This window comes from Oncorhynchus keta, chromosome 28 (genome assembly GCF_023373465.1).
Source record: "Oncorhynchus keta strain PuntledgeMale-10-30-2019 chromosome 28, Oket_V2, whole genome shotgun sequence".
NCBI lineage: Eukaryota > Metazoa > Chordata > Actinopteri > Salmoniformes > Salmonidae > Oncorhynchus > Oncorhynchus keta.
The window spans coordinates 67,098,691-67,120,033 of NC_068448.1; the positions used below are offsets into that span (position 1 = coordinate 67,098,691).

Sequence of the window (21,343 nt, forward strand, 5' to 3'; positions counted from 1 at the left end):
CACACACACACACTTTCCAAGGGGAAACCATCAGCGAGAGAACTGGCTGGAGAAGCTGATGTTGAAAGACGAGATGAGCCTCTGCTCTCTGAGGTGCGTGTCTGTCTGCGTGTCTGTCTGCGTGTCTGTCTGCGTGTCTGTCTGCGTGAGAGACAGAAAGAGCGTATAGGACATAAGTAGAAATAGTGACTCAACAAAAAAAAATCCCTCAAAGCCCCCCCCACACACAAAAAAGCGTTTGAGAATGGTGGCTCGGGGTACCTCAGGGTAGATGAAAGAGGCTAAATGGTCTTCATGGTGGAGTTGAAGAGTAAATGAGGAGTTTAAAGTGGTTGTTTAAACAAACAGAGTGTGAAGTCAGGAACCCAAGCATAGAGCCCTGCCTGAACCCACCACCCCTTACAAACAACACACACACACACACACACACACCAGGAGGAGAGGATCACAGTCACCTCTGCTATGAGTGGGCCGGGGGGGATCAGGGGGAAGAAAGAGAGGGATCTAGGACAGGGGAGGGAGGGGGGGCTGGAGGCATTTGTAAGGCCTTGGAGACCCAAGTCCGGATATGGCTTTTATGCTACAGAGAGTCAATTACGTGTGTGTGTGTGTGTGTGTGTGTGTGTGTGTGTGTGTGTGTGTGTGTGTGTGTGTGTGTGTGTGTGTGTGTGTGTGTGTGTGTGTGTGTGTGTGTGTGTGTTTTAATAGCGGTAAGTGAGCCATGACTTGGACATTTCCATGCGGTGTGGTGTATTACATTAACCTCTGAGCTGCATGCCAAGATTTTAACATCTACAGTTATTTACTACTGTAACCCTGGGCAACCTGCAACCTTTAACCCTAACCCTCTGAGCTGCATGCCAAGCTTTTAACATCTAGTTATTTACTACAGTAACCCTGGGAAACCTGCAACCTTTAACATCTACAGTTATTTACTACTGTAACCCTGGGCAACCTGCAACCTTTATCATCTACAGTTATTTACTACAGTAACCCTGGGCAACCTGCAACCTTTAACATCTACAGTTATTTACAACTGTAACCCTGGGCAACCTGCAACCTTTAACCCTAACCCTCTGAGCTGCATGCCAAGATTTTAACATCTACAGTTATTTACTACTGTAACCCTGGGCAACCTGCAACCTTTAACCCTAACCCTCTGAGCTGCATGCCAAGCTTTTAACATCTACAGTTATTTACTACTGTGACCCTGGGCAACCTGCAACCTTTAACCCTCTGAGCTGCATGCCAAGATTTTAACATCTACAGTTATTTACTACTGTAACCCTGGGTAACCTGCAACATCTACAGTTATTTACTACTGTAACCCTGGGCAACCTGCAACCTTTATCATCTACAGTTATTTACTACTGTAACCCTGGGTAACCTGCAACATCTACAGTTATTTACTACTGTAACCCTGGAAAACCTGCAACATTTATCATCTACAGTTATTTACTACAGTAACCCTGGGCAACCTGCAACATCTACAGTTATTTACTACTGTAACCCTGGGCAACCTGCAACCTTTAACTCACAACCAGAACCTTAATAGGCAGCACATACACCAAGTACCAAGCACACCCTAACACACAGTCCTACACTCTGCATCTTCCCTGTGTGTGTGTGTCTGACCTGAAGCAGTTGCAGAACAGGATGTGTGTTTGCGAGTGTGCGTGCATTTCTTACCGGCAGCAGATGACAGCCTTGCAGGACAGGGCGAGGTCTAGGAAGGCTTGGCGGAGCTCGAAGGACAGGGCGTATTTTAGGGTCTGTCCATCAATGATCAGAGCCAACTCATTCTCCTTCCCCAGAGAGTCACCCAGAGATGTACAGTGGGCTGTCAGGGTGGCACGTGTAGCCTGGCGAGGGCAAGAGAAAGAGGGACTGTGATGAAACTAACACACACAGACTGTGATTGACACACACATCTATCTACACACACACACACACACACACACACACACACACACACACACACACACACACACACACACACACACACAGGTTTGAAGCAGAAAGAGATGTGAAGGTATACACTGGAAACACACACACTCGCACACACACTCGCATAAAACACACACAGTACATGCGTGAGGTACTCGTGTTTGTTGGACCAGTCGGAGCAGAGTGTACAGGCCGTTTATGGGGCAGTAGTTTGGGGCAGGTTTATAATGGAGGAACAGGGACTGATAGAGAAAACAAACATCCCATATACTCTAATGAGAACCATGTGGACAGGCAGGCACGCAACTCACCACCACACAGCCCACACAGGAGAATACACACACACACATGTGGAATACAAGACTTAATCCACACGCAAACACATATTTAAAGGATATGCTTATATCCACATTTAAACTATAAATAGAAACACACTTTCACAATGTTCAATATAAAGACAGATAGATGTACAATGAGCTCTGAATGTATTGGGACAGTGACACATTTGTGGTTGTTTTGTCTCTATACTCCAGTACTTCGGATTTGAAATGATACAATGACTGAGGTTAAAGTGCAGACTGTCAGCTTTCATTCGAGGGTCATTTCCATCCATATCAGTGAAACCTTTAGAAATTACAGCACTTTTTGTACATAGCCCCCCCCATTTTAGGAGACCAAAAGTATTGGGACAAATTGTATAATTTAAAATCCAAAGTGCTGGAGTACAGAACCAAAACATTAAAACAATTGTTTCACTGTCCCAACACTTTTGGAGCTCACTTTATTGTAGAAAAACAAAACTACGGTCCCAGGCACAAACATGAATACACTTCATGGGTACGAACCCACAGAGAAGACTAGGTTATTTCCAGTCCAACGACCCCAGCTCATCCCTGTGACCTGGACTGATTGAGATGACCCTCCTTCTGTCAACTGACTAGTGTGTGGGGGAAACTACACAGCCCTTCTGTCAACTGACTAGTGTGTGGGGGAAACTACACAGCCCTTCTGTCAACTGACTAGTGTGTGGGGGAAACTACACAGCCCTCCTGTCAACTGACTAGTGTGTGGGGGAAACTACACAGCCCTCCTGTCAACTGACTAGTGTGTGGGGGAAACTACACAGCCCTCCTGTCAACTGACTAGTGTGTGGGGGAAACTACACAGCCCTCCTGTCAACTGACTAGTGTGTGGGGGAAACTACACAGCCCTCCTGTCAACTGACTAGTGTGTGGGGGAAACTACACAGCCCTCCTGTCAACTGACTAGTGTGTGGGGGAAACTACACAGCCCTCCTGTCAACTGACTAGTGTGTGGGGGAAACTACACAGCCCTTCTGTCAACTGACTAGTGTGTGGGGGAAACTACACAGCCCTTCTGTCAACTGACTAGTGTGTGGGGGAAACTACACAGCCCTTCTGTCAACTGACTAGTGTGTGGGGGAAACTACACAGCCCTTCTGTCAACTGACTAGTGTGTGGGGGAAACTACACAGCCCTTCTGTCAACTGACTAGTGTGTGGTGGAAACTACACAGCCCTTCTGTCAACTGACTAGTGTGTGGGGGAAACTACACAGCCCTTCTGTCAACTGACTAGTGTGTGGTGGAAACTACACAGCCCTCCTGTCAACTGACTAGTGTGTGGGGGAAACTACACAGCAATCACACACACTCCCTTTATTTCCCTCATACACACATTATCCCCCACCCCGCTGTCCCTACAAAATGTACACACACACAAACCGCATTCCCTCCGAAACTGATACAACAGCGGGCTGTCCCTCCTCTCTCTTGAAAAATCCCCTCTTGTTTTCTCAGCCTTGGGCTGTGTGTTTTTCTTCTATCCCAGAATTCCTGTTTGCATTTACCTTTTCCCAAACAGGGGAGAGAAAACACAAACAGAATGAAAGGATTAAAGAAGATTACAGGTTGTCAGAGTTCTGCAAAGTCTTTGCGTGTGTGTGACTGTTTGAGCTGGCGTGCGTGTGCGTGTGTGTGACTGTTTGAGCTGGCGTGCGTGCGTGTGCGTGTGTGTGACTGTTTGAGCTGGCGTGCGTGTGTGCGTGTTTGTGTCAAGGGGCACTGTCAGATACAGTCACAATCCCCATCCATCTACCCTAGTGTAATATCCTCATTCTGGGAAGGACAAAACAAACATTTCATTTTCTCAAAGCAATTAAGAAAATAAATGAACTAAGCACCTCAATTCAAAAAGGAAGAACTTCGTGCCGGTTGTCAGGATTACGTCACCTCAAACACACTGTTCTTATGAGGTAGTTTGGTGTAGAGGGGTTGTCTGTCATTCTGTTATTAAAACTTCTTAGGGCCCCTTTTTTCTCAATTTCCACCTGATTGGCGTGTCCAAAGTAAACTGCCTGTTGCTCAGGCCCTGAAGACAGGATGTGCATATAATTGGTACCATTGGAAAGAAAATACTTTGAAGTTTGTAGAAATGTTAAAATAATGTAGGAGAATAGAACACAATAGATATGGTAGGAGAAAATCCAAAGACAAAACAACCAGAATACTTTTTTTTTTTTGAGACCATCCTCTTAGAAATGCAGGGGAAAGGACGTATTGTAAAATTCCTATGGCTTCCACAGGGTGTCAGCAGTCTATGTTCAAGGTCTCAGGCTTGTAACTTCAAAAACTAATAAGAAATAACAGTTTTTGTAAGAGGACAGTCTTGGAAATCGGTGTTTCTACGCACCACGACGAAGTTGCGCACCTGCTAAAATCGGTTTCCTATTGAACATACTTCTTTCCGAAATAAATATTATAGTTTGATTACATTTTAGGGTGTCTGAGGAGTAAATAGAAACATATTTTGACTTGTTGAAACAAAGTTTAGGGGTAGATTTTCAGATTCCTTTCTCTGCAAGTTGAACGAGTGGATCATTCAAGTCGATGTCACCAACTAAACAGACATTTTGGGATATAAAAAAGGATTTTAAATAACAAAACGACACTACATGTTATAGCTGGGATGCTTTGGATGACAAATCAGAGGATGATTTTGAAAAAGTAAGTGAATATTTCATCTTTATATGTGAATCTATGAAATCTGTGCCGGTGGAAAAATATTTTGATGTGAGGCGCCGTCCTCAAACAATCGCATGGCATGTTTTTACTGTAATAGCTACTGTAAATCTGACAGTTCAGTTAGATTAACAAGGATTTCGGCTTTCAGACAATATAGGACACTTATATGTACCTAAATGTTTAAAATCCATAATAACTATTAGAATTTTATTTGAATTACGAGATCTCCAGTTTCACCGGGACACCGATCCTTAAGAAGTAATTTGGTGTAGATTGGCTGTCTGTCACTTTGTTATTATAAGGTAGTTTGGTGTAGATTGGCTGTCTGTCACTTTGTTATTATAAGGTAGTTTGGTGTAGAGGGGCTGCCACAATATTATGATGAATGTCACAATATCATGAGATATGACAGACTACCCCCATCATCACGATTACACTCCCGAAGTAATAACCAACACTGTGATTCTCTTTCTCTCTCACACACAGCCGCACTCACTCACTCTCACTCACTCTCACTCTCACTCACAAACACCTCAATCCAACTGGCAGCAAACAGTTTAATGGCCTAACACGCCGGTGTTAATAACCCACTGCTACTTGTCACAGCAGGTAGCTAGTCTGTGCTAGGATGGTCTAACAGAACTGAAATCAACACTTGTTAACTGATTATAAAATCATTATCAAACAGTTTGCAAAATCATCACATCATTGGTTATGTAACTTATTACACCACATGTTCTTAATGTAAAACTAACCATTTCACATTTGTTCTGGACATCTGCAGATAAAAGACACTGCAGGCTGTAAAATGACTGCATCTAGTCCTCTTTCTCACAAATGCTGCCTGTTTTTGGAGAAGACTGGTGCAATCAAGGACTGTACATTTTTCCATGTCACTGAATGACACCATAGTCCCTGCGCCCAATAACACTAACGTAACCTGTCTAAATGACTCTCACCATAGCACTCACATTTGTAGCCATGAAATGCTGTGAAAGGCTGGTCATGGCTCACATCAACATCATCCCAGACACACTGGACTCACTCCAATTCGCATACCACCCCAACAGATCCACAGATGAGGCAACGTCTATTGCCCTCCACACTGCTCTTTCCCACCTGGACAAGAGGAACACCTATGTGAGAATGCTGTTCATTGACTACACCACAGTACCCTCAAAGCTCTTCACTAAGCGAAGAACCCTGGGACTCAACACCTCCTGTAACTGGTTCCTGGACTTCCTGTTGGGCCGTCCTCAGGTGGTGAGGATAGGCAATAATACATCCGCCACACTGACCTTCAACAAGGGGGCACCTCAGGGGTGCGTGCATAGTCCCCTCCTGTAGTCCCTGTTCACCTACGACTGCATAGCTGTGTACAACTTCAACACCATCATTAAGTTTGCCGACCACACAACCTTAGTAGGCCTGATCACCGACGCCAATGAGACAGCCTATAAGGAGGAGGTCAGAGACCTGGCAGTGTGGTGCCAGCACAACACCCTTTCTCTCTCAACGTCATCAAGACAATGGAGCTGATCGTAGACTACAGGAAAAGGAGGGCCGAGCACTCCACTATTCACGTCGAGAGGGCTGTAGTGGAGCAGGTCGAGAGCTTCAAGTTCCTCAGCGTCCACTTCACTAAACAGAGTCATGAAGAGGGCATGACAACGCCTCTTCCCCCTCAGGAGGCTGAAAAGATTTGGCATGGCCCGTTAGAACTTTTTGATGGTCTACAGTTCCACCATTAGGAGCATCTTGACTGGCTGCATCGCCACTTGGTATGGCAACTGTTTGGCATTCGACTGCACGGCGCTACAGAGGGTAGTGCGTACGGCCCAGTACATTACTGGGACCGAGCTCCCTGATATCCAGGACATCTATACCAGTCAGTGTCAGAGGAAGACCCTAAAAATGGTCAAAGACTCCAGCCACCGTAGTCATAGACTGTTCTCTCTGCTACAGCATGGCAAGCGGTACCGGAGCACCAAGTCTAGGTCCAAGAGGCTCCTAAATAGCTTTTACCCCCAAGCCAGAAGACTCCTGAACAGCTAATCAAATGGCTACCCAGACTATTTGCATTTTCTCCCCCCCGGAAGGTTGCTGCTACTCTCTGTTATTATCTATGCATAGTCAGTTTAATAACTCTACCTACATGTACATATTACAAGTCCTAGACTGTTCTCTATGCTACCCTCACGACAAGCGGTACCGATCCTCCAAGTCTGGAACCAACAGGACCTTGAACAGCTTCTACCCCCGAGCCATAAGACTTCTACATGATAAAATAGTTAACTAAATAGCAACCAGGACAATCTGCATTGAGCCTTTTTGTACCAACTTTCACTCATCACAGATTCTGCTGCTGCCGTTTACTTTCTGTCACTTTATTCCTAGTTATATGTACATATCTACCTCAATGACCTTGTACCCCTGCACATCCACTCTGTACTGGTAAAACGTGTATATAGACAAGTTATCATTACTCATAGTGTGTTAATTATAACTTGTATTATTACTTTTCTATGATTTATCTCTCTGCATTGTTGGCAAGGACCTGTAAGTAAGCATTTCCCTGTTCGTCTATACCTGTTTATGAAGCATGTGTCGAATAACATTTGATTTGATGACAGATCTCTCAGTAGCAGGCATTTTCAGTTCGAAACAAAATTGTATTTTTCATATGCATCTAAGCTGGGAACAAGTTGAAACACAGATTCACACACACACACACACAGTAAACCATGTTCTCAGGCTCTTGTGTTGAATCTTATCAGGTTTATATTTAGAGCTGGGCAGTAAGGTTCAGATGGTGTGACATATCATAGGTCACCGTCTCGCCACACACACACACACACACACACACACACACACACACCTCTGAAGGGTGAGGGTGGGGGAGGAGACAGACACGCTCATATCTGAAATGCAGATTGTCACCAGTGAGATTTAATAAAGAGTTTCATTATCAGCCAAGCAACTGTACAAACACCCACATCCTCCACAGTCTGCCTGACAGACAAAGCTACACATAAACACCAACACACCTAGACACCAACACACCTAGACATACACAGACACCAACACACCTAGACATACACAAACACCAACACACCTAGACATACACAAACACCAACACACCTAGACATACACAAACACCAACACACCTAGACATACACAAACACCAACACACCTAGACATACACAAACACCAACACACCTAGACATACACAAACACCAACACACCTAGACATACACAAACACCAACACACCTAGACATACACAAACACCAACACACCTAGACATACACAAACACCAACACACCTAGACATACACAAACACCAACACACCTAGACATACACAAACACCAACACACCTAGACATACACAAACACCAACACACCTAGACATACACAAACACCAACACACCTAGACATACACAAACACCAACACACCTAGACATACACAAACACCAACACACCTAGACATACACAAACACCAACACACCTAGACATACACAAACACCAACACACCTAGACATACATAAACACCAACACACCTAGACATACACAAACACCAACACACCTAGACATACATAAACACCAACACACCTAGACATACACAAACACCAACACACAGAAGGTTGGCATAAAATGTGACCATAAATTGAAAGTGTCTACATAGTGTCTTAATTAAGGAGAGGTGTGTGTGCGTGTGTATGTGTGTGTGTGTGTATGTGTGTGTGTAGATGAAATGTATGACTAATGTAAGACTTAACCCTGGTCTGTACAAGCCACCACCTCTATTGCAAAGACTGAGTCTGAGTGTGTGTGTGTGTTTGATATGAAGGTGACAGATGGAGCGTGTCACAGCGTCACTGTCACAAGCTGCCATGTTTACCCAGGAGGCATTGCTCAGAGGGTTTGTTTTGACGAGAGGGAGTGACAAAAGGAGATCCCATTACCCTCCTCAATCATCAACATCAGATGTTTCCCTCTATGCCTCTTCCCATTTCTCTACTTCTCCCTCTCTCCTTTTTTCTCTTTACCTCCCTCCCACTTTCTCTCCCTCTCCTACTTTTGCATTTCACAAAACATAATAAAACAGATTCCCTGTCTTGTTCACACACACACACACACACCTGTCCATAGAGAGGGTGCTGACAGATGTATAGGTAGCAGCGAAGGAGACATGGAAAGGAGGGGAGGGAGGGAGACATCCGCCTGACTACCAACAGAGAAACTAAAGAAACAGACAGAGGGGAAAGGAAGCAGGGAAAGGAGAAAAAGGAGTGAAAAACAAGGAGGACAAGAGATATATTGCAATGGGACAACAGGTCTCTCCTATGAATGATATGCTCCTGCTCTCTCGCTTTCATCTGTAGTGACCTCCTCTCTCCACGGCTGTCTGGAGGTGTCCTCCCACTAGTCTGTCTGCTTTCATCTGTAGTGACCTCCTCTCTCCACGGCTGTCTGGAGGTGTCCTCCCACTAGTCTGTCTGCTTTCATCTGTAGTGACCTCCTCTCTCCACGGCTGTCTGGAGGTGTCCTCCCACTAGTCTGTCTGCTTTCATCTGTAGTGACCTCCTCTCTCCACGGCTGTCTGGAGGTGTCCTCCCACTAGTCTGTCTGCTTTCATCTGTAGTGACCTCCTCTCTCCACGGCTGTCTGGAGCTGTCCTCCCACTAGTCTGTCTGCTTTCATCTGTAGTGACCTCCTCTCTCCACGGCTGTCTGGAGGTGTCCTCCCACTAGTCTGTCTGCTTTCATCTGTGAGTGAGCTGTCCTCCCACTAGTCTGTCCCATCTGTAGTGACCTCCTCTCTCCACCTGTCTGGCTGTCTGGAGGTGTCCTCCCACTAGTCTGTCTGCTTTCATCTGTAGTGACCTCCTCTCTCCACGGCTGTCTGGAGGTGTCCTCCCACTAGTCTGTCTGCTTTCATCTGTAGTGACCTCCTCTCTCCACGGCTGTCTGGAGGTGTCCTCCCACTAGTCTGTCTGCTTTCATCTGTAGTGACCTCCTCTCCCCACGGCTGTCTGGAGCTGTCCTCCCACTAGTCTGTCTGCTTTCATCTGTAGTGACCTCTCTCCACGGCTGTCTGGAGGTGTCCTCCCACTAGTCTGTCTGCTTTCATCTGTAGTGACCTCCTCTCTCCACGGCTGTCTGGAGCTGTCCTCTCACTTATCTGTCTGCTTTCATCTGTAGTGACCTCCTCTCTCCACGGCTGCCTGGAGCTGTCCTCTCACTAGTCTGTCTGCGTTCATCTGTAGTGATCTCCTCTCTCCACGGCTGTCTGGAGCTGTCCTCCCACTTGTCTGTCTGCTTTCATCTGTAGTGACCCCTCTCTCCACAGCTCTCTGGGCCTGACACACACACGTTCCTAAACTACAATAATGTACATCTGGATTAGTATACGAACTCAACAAATATTTACAGTTGGAGAGATGAGAAAGAGCAAGCAGACTGGTTACGGATTCAGGCTACTTCTCCAACATGTGACAGGAATGTTAAGTTAATAGTTGTTCTGGTTTTAATTGAATAGACTAATTACAGTGCTACTGAATGGTCGCACTGTCATCCTAGTCCCTCCCTCTCTCAGGGAAGCGTGCACGTCTCCCTAGCCCCTCCCTCTCTCAGGGAAGCGTGCGCGTCTCCCTAGCCCCTCCCTCTCTCAGGGAAGCGTGCGCGTCTCCCTAGCCCCTCCCTCTCTCAGGGAAGCGTGCGCGTCTCCCTAGCCCCTCCCTCTCTCAGGGAAGCGTGCGCGTCTCCCTAGCCCCTCCCTCTCTCAGGGAAGCGTGCGCGTCTCCCTAGCCCCTCCCTCTCTCAGGGAAGCATGCACGTCTCCCTAGCCCCTCCCTCTCTCAGGGAAGCGTGCACGTCTCCCTAGCCCTTCCCTCTCTCAGGGAAGCGTGCACGTCTCCCTAGCCCATCCCTCTCTCAGGAAAGTGTGCACGTCTCCCTAGCCCCTCCCTCTCTCAGGGAAGTGTGCACTTGGGAGAGTATACATAAAAAAAAACTAATTTTAACAATGAAAAGGATTGGTCTACATTTAGCTAAAAATATCTATGTGAGATAGCGGGGCGGCAGGTAGCCTAGTCGTTAGAGCGTTGAGCCAGTAACAGAAAGGTTGCTGGATTGAATCCCTAAGTTGACAAGGTAAAAATATGTTGTTCAGCCCCTGAACAAGGCAGTTAACCCAATGTTCCTAGGCTGTCATTGTAAATAAGAATTTGTTCTTACCTGACTTGCCTAGTTAAATAAAGTAAAACAAAATAAATAATAGCCTACAAGGATATACAATTAGATTCAACATTGTAATAAAATATGCACAGCATAACAAAAAGACACCAGCAGTCTACAAGTTTCACAGCCTGGCGTGCTTGTCATTGTCGGTCAATCATAGCCAAGCTTCAGTCAGAGGCTCCATGTTACCCATCATCCAATAGGTAAGCAAGCGATGTGGGAGATTTCTAATCAATGCGAAATGTAATTAAAAGTACAGAATTAAGTTCGGTAAAGGAGAAGGAGTAGGCTACAGTGATTTTCCAATAGGTAAGCTGTTGTTTAATGGAATGGAGTTGTTGCAGACAACGATGGAGGGCGCGGCAAAAAAAACTATATTAGCTAGCTAGCAGGGGAATTTATCAGGCTACTGTAGCTAGCTAGCTAACTAGCAGGGGAATTTATCAGGCTACTGTAGCTAGCTAGCTAACTAGCAGGGGTATTTAGCAGGCTACCGTAGCTAGCTAGCTAACTAGCAGGGGAATTTAGCAGGCTACTATAGCTAGCTAGCTTCTTTACAACAACTTGATGCTGCCCCGACCAGGACTACCAGATGGTATAACCTATGGCAACAACAGTTTTGGCAAGTTTCTCTCTCTCCCTCCCTCCGTGTCACACACAGACTGTTACACACGGGCCTCTGATCTGCTCTCGCCCCTCTACCACCCCACCCTTATACTGAAACAAGCAGAGCACAGCGCGCCATTAAAAGTGGACCAAAAACGTGTTTAAAACATGTATTTCTACTATCTGGATATCCCCTCACCCCAAAAATATATATTATTTGAATAATGAAATATTTTTTTAAATGCCCATCCCTCATTTGTCGGTATCCCTAGTCCCTAGGGGTTGGGTTAAATGCGGAAGACACATTTCGGTTGAATGTATTCAGTTGTGCAACTGACTAGGTATCCCCCTTTCCTTTCACTAGTAGTATCCAAAGTCGGGGACGAACAGCAGTAGGGTCGCCCAAAAAATATGTAACAAAACAAATTAAAAGTACATATTATTGTATGGCCCAGTATACAAACTCTGAGAAAGATAACTTCAGAAAAAAATAGAACATTTATTTTTCTTTTCATTTTGATAAGAGATTAAAAACCAATGGATTGAAAGTTATTTGTTGATGTAACAATCCCAATTTACCAATTTTAAGGTTGTGTCATTAGATTTGGGGTGGGGTCTCGAGAAATTCTTGGTGGAAAAAGTGCGCTGAAAAAGTTTAAATACCACTGACTTACACACACTCTACCCACAGACACACAACCTACACAACCTCCATCTAAGCCTCAGGATGTGTTCGCTGTGTTGTTTACTGAAGTGTACCATTGTTTCAATTGACTATTATAAAACTTGTTGTAATAACCTGATGCAATATACAGTATTTATAGTTGCCATGTAGTTAAAAATATATATATATATTGTTGTGTTGGTAGCATTTTTGTACACAGGGCACCACTGCAAATGAGACATTGGTCTCCCTGAATAAATAAATGTAAATCAAACTGTTTAGCTCAGGATGAAGTGTGAATAGTACAGTCACGGTGAACAACACATCCTGAGCTAAACAGTCACAGTGAACAACACATCCCGAGCTAAACAGTCACAGTGAACAACACATCCCGAGCTAAACAGTCACAGTGAACAGCACATCCCGAGCTAAACAGTCACAGTGAACAGCACATCCCGAGCTAAACAGTCACAGTGAACAACACATCCCGAGCTAAACAGTCACAGTGAACAACACATCCCGAGCTAAACAGTCACAGTGAACAACACATCCCGAGCTAAACAGTCACGGTGAACAACACATCCCGAGCTAAACAGTCACGGTGAACAACACATCCCGAGCTAAACAGTCACGGTGAACAACACATCCCGAGCTAAACAGTCACAGTGAACAACACATCCCGAGCTAAACAGTCACGGTGAACAACACATCCCGAGCTAAACAGTCACAGTGAACAACACATCCCGAGCTAAACAGTCACAGTGAACAGCACATCCCGAGCTAAACAGTCACAGTGAACAACACATCCCGAGCTAAACAGTCACAGTGAACAACACATCCCGAGCTAAACAGTCACAGTGAACAGCACATCCCGAGCTAAACAGTCACAGTGAACAGCACATCCCGAGCTAAACAGTCACAGTGAACAACACATCCCGAGCTAAACAGTCACAGTGAACAGCACATCCCGAGCTAAACAGTCACAGTGAACAGCACATCCCGAGCTAAACAGTCACAGTGAACAGCACATCCCGAGCTAAACAGTCACAGTGAACAACACATCCCGAGCTAAACAGTCACAGTGAACAGCACATCCCGAGCTAAACAGTCACAGTGAACAACACATCCCGAGCTAAACAGTCACAGTGAACAACACATCCCGAGCTAAACAGTTAAGGTGAACACACTTCTGTGGCACTCTGTCCATTCTCTCCATATGGTAACTGATATCTCGCTCTATCCCAAAACAGTCCATCAGTACACATTCCACTTCATACACACATTCTGAGACACAATGGCGTTTACAGGCCGTAACCCTGCCTGCTATCTGCAGACTGTCTGTCTCACAGACAAATTAACTTCACTAAAGCTTGCAGACAGAGCCATTCTCACATGACAGTTACCCAACCACTTAGAATGACACACAACTTAACAAGCCTAAGGTTGAAATGCAATCTGTAGAATTTGACTGCAGCAAACTGTATTCTACAGAATGTCTCTGATACTGGGGTCTGCACACACACTCAATAATGCTCACAGATATGTAATAAAGAATGACTATGCCAATCCAGTGGGTCTGCAGTGGTGAAGAAGCGCTGTGTTTACCCAGAGGAAATTCTCACTCAATTTGTGTGTGTGTGTGTGTGTGTGTGTGTGTGTGTGAGACACACACAGAGGGATGAGAGGAGAGAAAGAGATCGTTCTACAGGAAGACACCAGACAGCTTAATTACCTCCACCTGTGAGCAGACAAAGAAACACACCCTCCAATCTTTGCTCTGCCACACCCTAGTTCCCATGGTAACACTATAGAACCCACCCTAAAGACACACACACAAGGAGGAGAAGGAGCAGGAGTAGTAAGTGGAAAATGAGAATGAGGAGAAGAGGAAAGGAAGAGGTGGATGATGGGTGGGGGGGTAAAGGAGGAATTGGTAAGGCAAGAAGAAGAAAAATATGTACTCACATCCAGTGAATCCTCATTGACGATGATGAGGGACATGCCATGGGAAACTAGACGACAGGAGTAACCTAAGATAGAGAATACAATCTCAGCTACAGCATAGAAACACTCATCAAGAAGTAAACGCCATCCCTCTCTCCCTCCATCCCTCTCTCACCTATGTTGATGGCGGTCTCCTGTTTGTCTCCAGTGAGGACCCATATCTTGATGTCGGCCTTCATCAGAGTAGCGATGGTCTCAGGGACCCCTGCCTGGAGACGGTCCTCTATAGCTGTGGCCCCCAACAACAACAGGTCCTACAGAGACACACACACACAAAGAAAGAGAGACAGAATGAGTGAGCATAGACTAAGAGAGAGACAAATACATTCAGAAAATGCTTTTCTGGACAAAATACAACTTGGAGGTTCATTGTGTTTTGAGTACATCTTAGAAACTACATCCAAGTTGGAGAGACAGACTGGCCGGCAGCAGCAGCATACGGCAGGGTAAGAAGAGGCGTGCAGCATGTTAAAACTCTGTAAGTGGGTCAAACAGCAGCATAGGGAAAGTCTGTTAATGTTCCCCAAACATTTATTTTGAACTCAATTAAAAAACGCAAATACACTCATTATTGATGCACACACACACACACACACACGCGCGCACACGCACACACACACGCACACACACACGCCTCCCAGCTGGTAACGGTGCAGTGTTTGTTGATTCCAGGTTTACGGGGCTCTTGGCAGACTGGTGAGGATAATTATCCCTGTGGTCTTCCAGTCTACCTCTCTCCCTCTCTTTAATCCCATCACCTTCCCTCTCCTCTACTCTGGGCCGTCTTTCAAAACCGCTCTCTTTATTGGAGTACTACCTGAGAAACAGCCAAACAAAGAAAGCAATGGTGTCCATTTTCCAGCCTAATGGCCAGCCTTAATATACACTCTCAGAATAAATTTCCTGCCAACAGCTGCCATGTCCAGTCTCTTAATGACCACAGGCCTCATCATGTCCAGTCTCTTAATGACCACAAGCCTCATCATGTCCAGATGTATACTGGAGCTGTCCTCTGGGTTACAGGGCATCTGTACGGTTGACAGGTTAGTAACTGGCAGGGGATAACACACACCTCTTCTTCAGCACCAAGAGGTCCTTATATCCCGCTACAGTGGACCCAGTAGATCCACTCTGCCCTCTGCTGGACAAACAGCCCACCAGCCCAGCAACACACTGACTGAAGGGTATGGTGTAAGGGGTCATCACTATCTTACCATGCTAGAGTACAGAGGTATGGCTTTACAGTATTTAACTAGATTTATTATTTAACTAGGCATGTCAGTTAAGAACAAATTATTATTTAAAATAACAGCCTACCCCAGCCAAACCAATTGTGCGCAGCCCTATGGGACTCCCGATCACGGCCGGTGATGATACAGCCCGAAATGCAGTGCCTTAGACCGCTGCACCACTCGTAGCTATGCCATTGACTAACCATTGACCCCAACCCTTACCTTCTCCAGTAGTTCGTAGCAGTCCTCTAGTTTCTGGGCCCGGTCTTTAATGATAGTGCTTATACGGGTGTACTCCTTCAGCCACTCCTGGTATACCCCCTCCTCCAGATCAACATAGGCAAAACACAGAGTCCGCAGACCTGGGGGGGACAGGGTCATATATGAATCAAGTCAGGGATGGGCAACCTGCCCCCATTTTTGTAGGCTCACAATACATTTTTGGAACTCAGCTAGGGTCTCAATTTAGAGTTTAGAGTTAGTATATACAAGGTGAAATTTTGAAATGTGGTGGTGCATCAGCAGTTTTTCTCTTATGTCAATCGCTGACAGTCACTCAATTAGCCCAGCTATTTTTGTTCTGCTTTGTAAGTTAGCTGGCTAGACCATCTAAACTTGTAGTAATCATGATCGAATTACAGATCCGGGGCCCAATGATGTTGTTAGGATATCCGAGTGAGAATGTCTATAAAAAACGGCAAACATTTCTTTCCCCCCTATGCCAAAATGTGTCAAATTGAAGGAAATTAACTCTAAAATAAGGCCGTCTCCGACTAAAAACAATGCTGTTCGACCGAGAATCATCTGTTCTTTCTACCAACGTGTATTCTTCTATAATAGACACACTCTACGTTTGAATTAAATCAACTATATATGTAGGCTACTGAGCTTTGTCTGATGGTTTAAGCACTGTGATTAAAAATTAAAAAACACCTAGAGGGAGCCAAGGCTCAATATAGCCAGAAGAAATTTAAAAAAGAAGTTTCCCGATCGACCCTCCTCCTGCTGCCTCTGGCCTTCACATATTTTGCCATCAGGCCCTCCAGGATTCCGATCGCATAATTCGAAGCAAAATCAACCAAATCAGCCCATATTATGCGAGAGATCGCAATTTTGAACAATCAAATGGACTTTTAGCGCATAAAAAGGTTAAATCAAAAGCAAGTTTGTGATTTTGACCAATTACTGCACTGTTACAGTGGAAAATGGCCCAATCCAACCACACTTTAACACAGTTTTCCGCCCTGGCCTGTCAGCGTATTCACGTGTGATGTACAATGAACAAAAATAGCAGCTCAAGACTGTGCGAAACCATTACCAAATGTTTTTGGAAACAAGAGAAAGTCAACAATCAAAATAGCAAAGCATATGAGAATGTCAGAACAGTTCCCACAGCAGCGGCAGATCACCATGACTGAAGTGGTAGCAGGGAAGACTGTGGGAAGCACTGAAAGTATCAAGGTGAGTGGGTTTTACTCCGCTAACCTTGGCTTTAGTAGGGTGGTCGGCACTCTCCCCAGTCTAAACTTGGCTTTAGTAGGGTGGTCGGCACTCTCCCCAGTCTAACCTTGGCTTTAGTAGGGTGGTCGGCACTCTGCTCTCCCCAGTCTAACCTTGGCTTTAGTAGGGTGGTCGGCACTCTGCTCTCCCCAGTCTAACCTTGGCTTTAGTAGGGTGGTCGGCACTCTGCTCTCCCCAGTCTAACCTTGGCTTTAGTAGGGTGGTCGGCACTCTGCTCTCCCCAGTCTAACCTTGGCTTTAGTAGGGTGGTCGGCACTCTGCTCTCCCCAGTCTAACCTTGGCTTTAGTAGGGTGGTCGGCACTCTGCTCTCCCCAGTCTAACCTTGGCTTTAGTAGGGTGGTCGGCACTCTGCTCTCCCCAGTCTAACCTTGGCTTTAGTAGGGTGGTCGGCACTCTGCTCTCCCCAGTCTAACCTTGGCTTTAGTAGGGTGGTCGGCACTCTGCTCTCCCCAGTCTAACCTTGGCTTTAGTAGGGTGGTCGGCACTCTGCTCTCCCCAGTCTAACCTTGGCTTTAGTAGGGTGGTCGGCACTCTGCTCTCCCCAGTCTAACCTTGGCTTTAGTAGGGTGGTCGGCACTCTGCTCTCCCCAGTCTAACCTTGGCTTTAGTAGGGTGGTCGGCACTCTGCTCTCCCCAGTCTAACCTTGGCTTTAGTAGGGTGGTCGGCACTCTGCTCTCCCCAGTCTAACCTTGGCTTTAGTAGGGTGGTCGGCACTCTGCTCTCCCCAGTCTAACCTTGGCTTTAGTAGGGTGGTCGGCACTCTGCTCTCCTCAGTCTAACCTTGGCTTTAGTAGGGTGGTCGGCACTCTGCTCTCCCCAGTCTGTCTATAGAGAGCACTGCTCAAAGCACTGAGTGCAATTGGTCAGCATTGCCGTTTTAAACACTCTGTAAAACGTAATATGGATCTTGAAAACAATCTTTCTGGATTTATTTTGATATGGTAATACTGTTAAGTGCATATCAATCACAATACTCTATTTGTACGTGTTCTGTTCTTTATCTCCCCTACGACCTTTCAGAGAAGAAGAAAAATCACAATCAAGAATTTTGAAGACAACTTATGCAAAAGAAATATCGATTCTCAAATTGAAAGCGATTGATCAGCATTGAATCTATTTGGGGGGGTTTTGAGAAAGAGTGTGTTGCAATGGGAGGTGGGGGGCTTGCCATCTCGTGTTGATAGCAAGCCCCAAGCCTGATGGAGAGGAGAGGTGTGTGTGAGTGGATTATGACAGAGCTGTTTGTTCAGGAAAATAAACTAAATTGAGCACTTTAATGTTTAATTGTTTTTGTATTATGTATTCTGCTTGAAATCATCCTAAAACTGAGCACATTACTTTTTATAAAATTAACATCGCAAAATGTATCGCAGAATTTCAGAAAAGCTGCATCAAAATCAAGCATTTTTGACTGCAGAAATCACACAAAAACAACTTGAAATCCGGGGGAGGGACTGCATTATGCTCCTGAAGTTGCCTGTACAAGGCTACACCAGCTGTTGGCAACCTTTTCCATTTGGGTGTCAAGCTATCGTACTGTCATATTCATATGTGTAAACATACTGAATTGTTCAAATGGCGACCGAGGTCAGCCTGCAGGCGACAAGGAGTCGCTAGAGCACGAAGAACCAAGTAAAGCCCCGCCGGCCTGGACAACGCTTGGACTCCAGATCACGTCTGGTTGTGATACAGCCCGGGTTCGGTCCCGGGTCTGTAGTGATGCCTCTAGCACCCCGATGCAGTGTCTTGAACAGCTCCATCACTCGGGAGGCCCCTGACTGTAACTTCTATTACCAGTATGTAAAAATAGCCTACATATCAGCCAACAAATAAAAACATTGCAGCCTGAAAATATCCTGATAAAAATGAATATCCTATAAATCACATTGGCTATGCATGGCCTGTCTGCAGGAAACTTGAAACATTGTATCAGCTATTAACGTGGTCTGGCACAAAGCTTGTGCTTGCAAACTTGCAACCTATAAAATATTCTGGGCCCTCAGAGTTTCCAGCGCCACCAGTGAGCTCGACAGACACACAGCTGTACTCTATTTGTCCAAGGGATAAGAAGTAATCAGGTAGGCCTAATTTATGACGTTTCCACCGGATCAGAGCATGACATTTTTTCCCCCTTTCATGCTGAGTGGTTATTGAAAAGGAGAGAGCAGGAAAGATTTTTTTAGATTGACAATAGTTCCTCAACGTAGCCTTTCGCAATGGATGTAACAACATACTTAGTTTACTTGCTGTTTGATGCGAATAAAACATGACTTTGTCTTAACTCACCATCACTGTAGAGCTTCTGAATCAGAAATAGTATCAGATCCCCAGGTGGGAACATTTATAGGTGTACATTTGCACTCAGGCCAGGTAGCCTAGGCCGTCTTCTATGCATAATCAAGTGCGTGTCCTTACTCAAGATTGACAGGAGCACTCCAAACAACTCCTAAATGGAATGAAATGAACCAAAGGTTTTTTCCTCACAAGTGCAGCTTAGGTTGTGCACGCCTACAATGATAAGGCTGTAATAATAATGTATTGAATGCATTAAACAGAAATGACCCTAACAAAAACAAACAGTGTAGAAACGATTGTAATTAACAGTAAATGTAGGCCTACTACTGGTGATACGGTTGTGCATCCCCTCGGCCTCGGCAATGGATTAGTCCACTCAGACAGGCGTGAATCAGACAAGTGTCTGTTGTGCATCCCCTCGGCCTCGGTAATGGATTAGTCCACTCAGACAGGCGTGAATCAGACAAGTGTCTGTTGTGCATCCCCTCGGCCTCGGTAATGGATTAGTCCACTCAGACAGGCGTGAATCAGACAAGTGTCTGTTGTGCATCCCCTCGGCCTCGGTAATGGATTAGTCCACTCAGACAGGCGTGAATCAGACAAGTGTCTTTTTATACGTTTGCCACTGCTCGACTAAAACAATCCTGGTCAACCAACAGCCTATCGACCAAACAGTCGACTAAATGGAGTCAGCCCTACTCTAAAACGTTGGTCTTTTCTCCGCTGTGAAGAGGGGAGCTGCTGAAGTGTTTTGCTCTCAAGGTGAGGGCCCCCAAAAGGCTAGGGCCGGCTCTGACTGCATGTGGAACCAGATCCACCAGCCACTGCAGCCCCCACCCCCAACAGAGTTGCCCATCCCTGAATTAAGCAGTAATAATGTAGATATGAATATATGTCTTGACATATTAAAAAGAGAAAGGCCCGTACCCTCGGTGGCGAACTGTTCCAGGTGTGCGATGGTCAGCTCTTTGTACTGAGACGCATCAGTGAGACGCTCAAATATCACATTATCCTGAAACAAACATCATGACATCATCAACATGCGCCATTTCATCATCATTATGAGCAAAGACACTATGGGAATAAACTTTGGTGCATTCAATGACTGGGGTTATACTCACTGCTCCCTTGCAGTACAGACGCAGTTTCCCATCGGGGGTTCGGACCACTACAGACATGCGCTTACGGTTACTGTAGAAAAAAAGACTTTTAAGTGTCTGTCAATGTTATGAGTGAGTGAGTATGTCGTTTTATTTACCTTGAAAACTCCAGCACATTCAGCAACTCAAAGCTCTTCTCCTTCCCCCTCTGAAAGACACAGAGAAATACCAATAATTAAACAGTAAACAGGATGAGTATTTACCTTTCTTCAAATGGCCCTCCATCCCAGTCTCTCAAACCCACACTTACAGCTTCCATGATAACGGAGCCAGGAGTCCTTGCTGTGAAAACGAAGCCCAGACCTTTGGCTCCTTTTACCAGAGCTCCTTCATCTGTGGAAAGAAAAAGAAAAAAAACACACATGCATTGCACATATTAGGACGTTTTGGGAAAGGCTCTAATGTGTAGTACCTAGGATGTGATTGGGCCTATTGTCTAGTAGCTGAGTTATGATTGTCTCTATGGTGTATAAGCTGTGTAGAGATAGGCTGTCTACCTGGCGAGGAGGCCTGGTAGATAAGCTGGTCCTCCTCTCTCTCTGGGACCACTGTGTGACACACCGCCATCATCGTCAGGAACTCACAGATTTGGGCAGAGGTTGGCTGGGGGGAGAGATACATGGCCCAGTGT

The 21,343-nt window shown here is 45.5% G+C and overlaps 1 protein-coding gene across 9 annotated transcripts in view; it reads right to left on the minus strand.

Moving 5' to 3' along the window:
* atp8a2 (ATPase phospholipid transporting 8A2) overlaps window positions 1-21,343 on the minus strand; it is a 68,731-nt gene that overhangs the window by 22,948 nt on the left and 24,440 nt on the right. For all 9 annotated transcript variants that reach the window (XM_052483699.1, XM_052483698.1, XM_052483697.1 and 6 more), the window contains 9 exons: window positions 21,210-21,315; window positions 20,963-21,045; window positions 20,811-20,860; window positions 20,674-20,743; window positions 20,480-20,564; window positions 15,957-16,096; window positions 14,618-14,756; window positions 14,464-14,528; window positions 1,690-1,862 (listed from right to left, as the gene is read on the minus strand). In XM_052483699.1, the coding sequence (XP_052339659.1) occupies window positions 1,690-1,862; window positions 14,464-14,528; window positions 14,618-14,756; window positions 15,957-16,096; window positions 20,480-20,564; window positions 20,674-20,743; window positions 20,811-20,860; window positions 20,963-21,045; window positions 21,210-21,315 (911 nt within the window). The remainder of the gene's footprint in view (window positions 1-1,689; window positions 1,863-14,463; window positions 14,529-14,617; window positions 14,757-15,956; window positions 16,097-20,479; window positions 20,565-20,673; window positions 20,744-20,810; window positions 20,861-20,962; window positions 21,046-21,209; window positions 21,316-21,343) is intronic.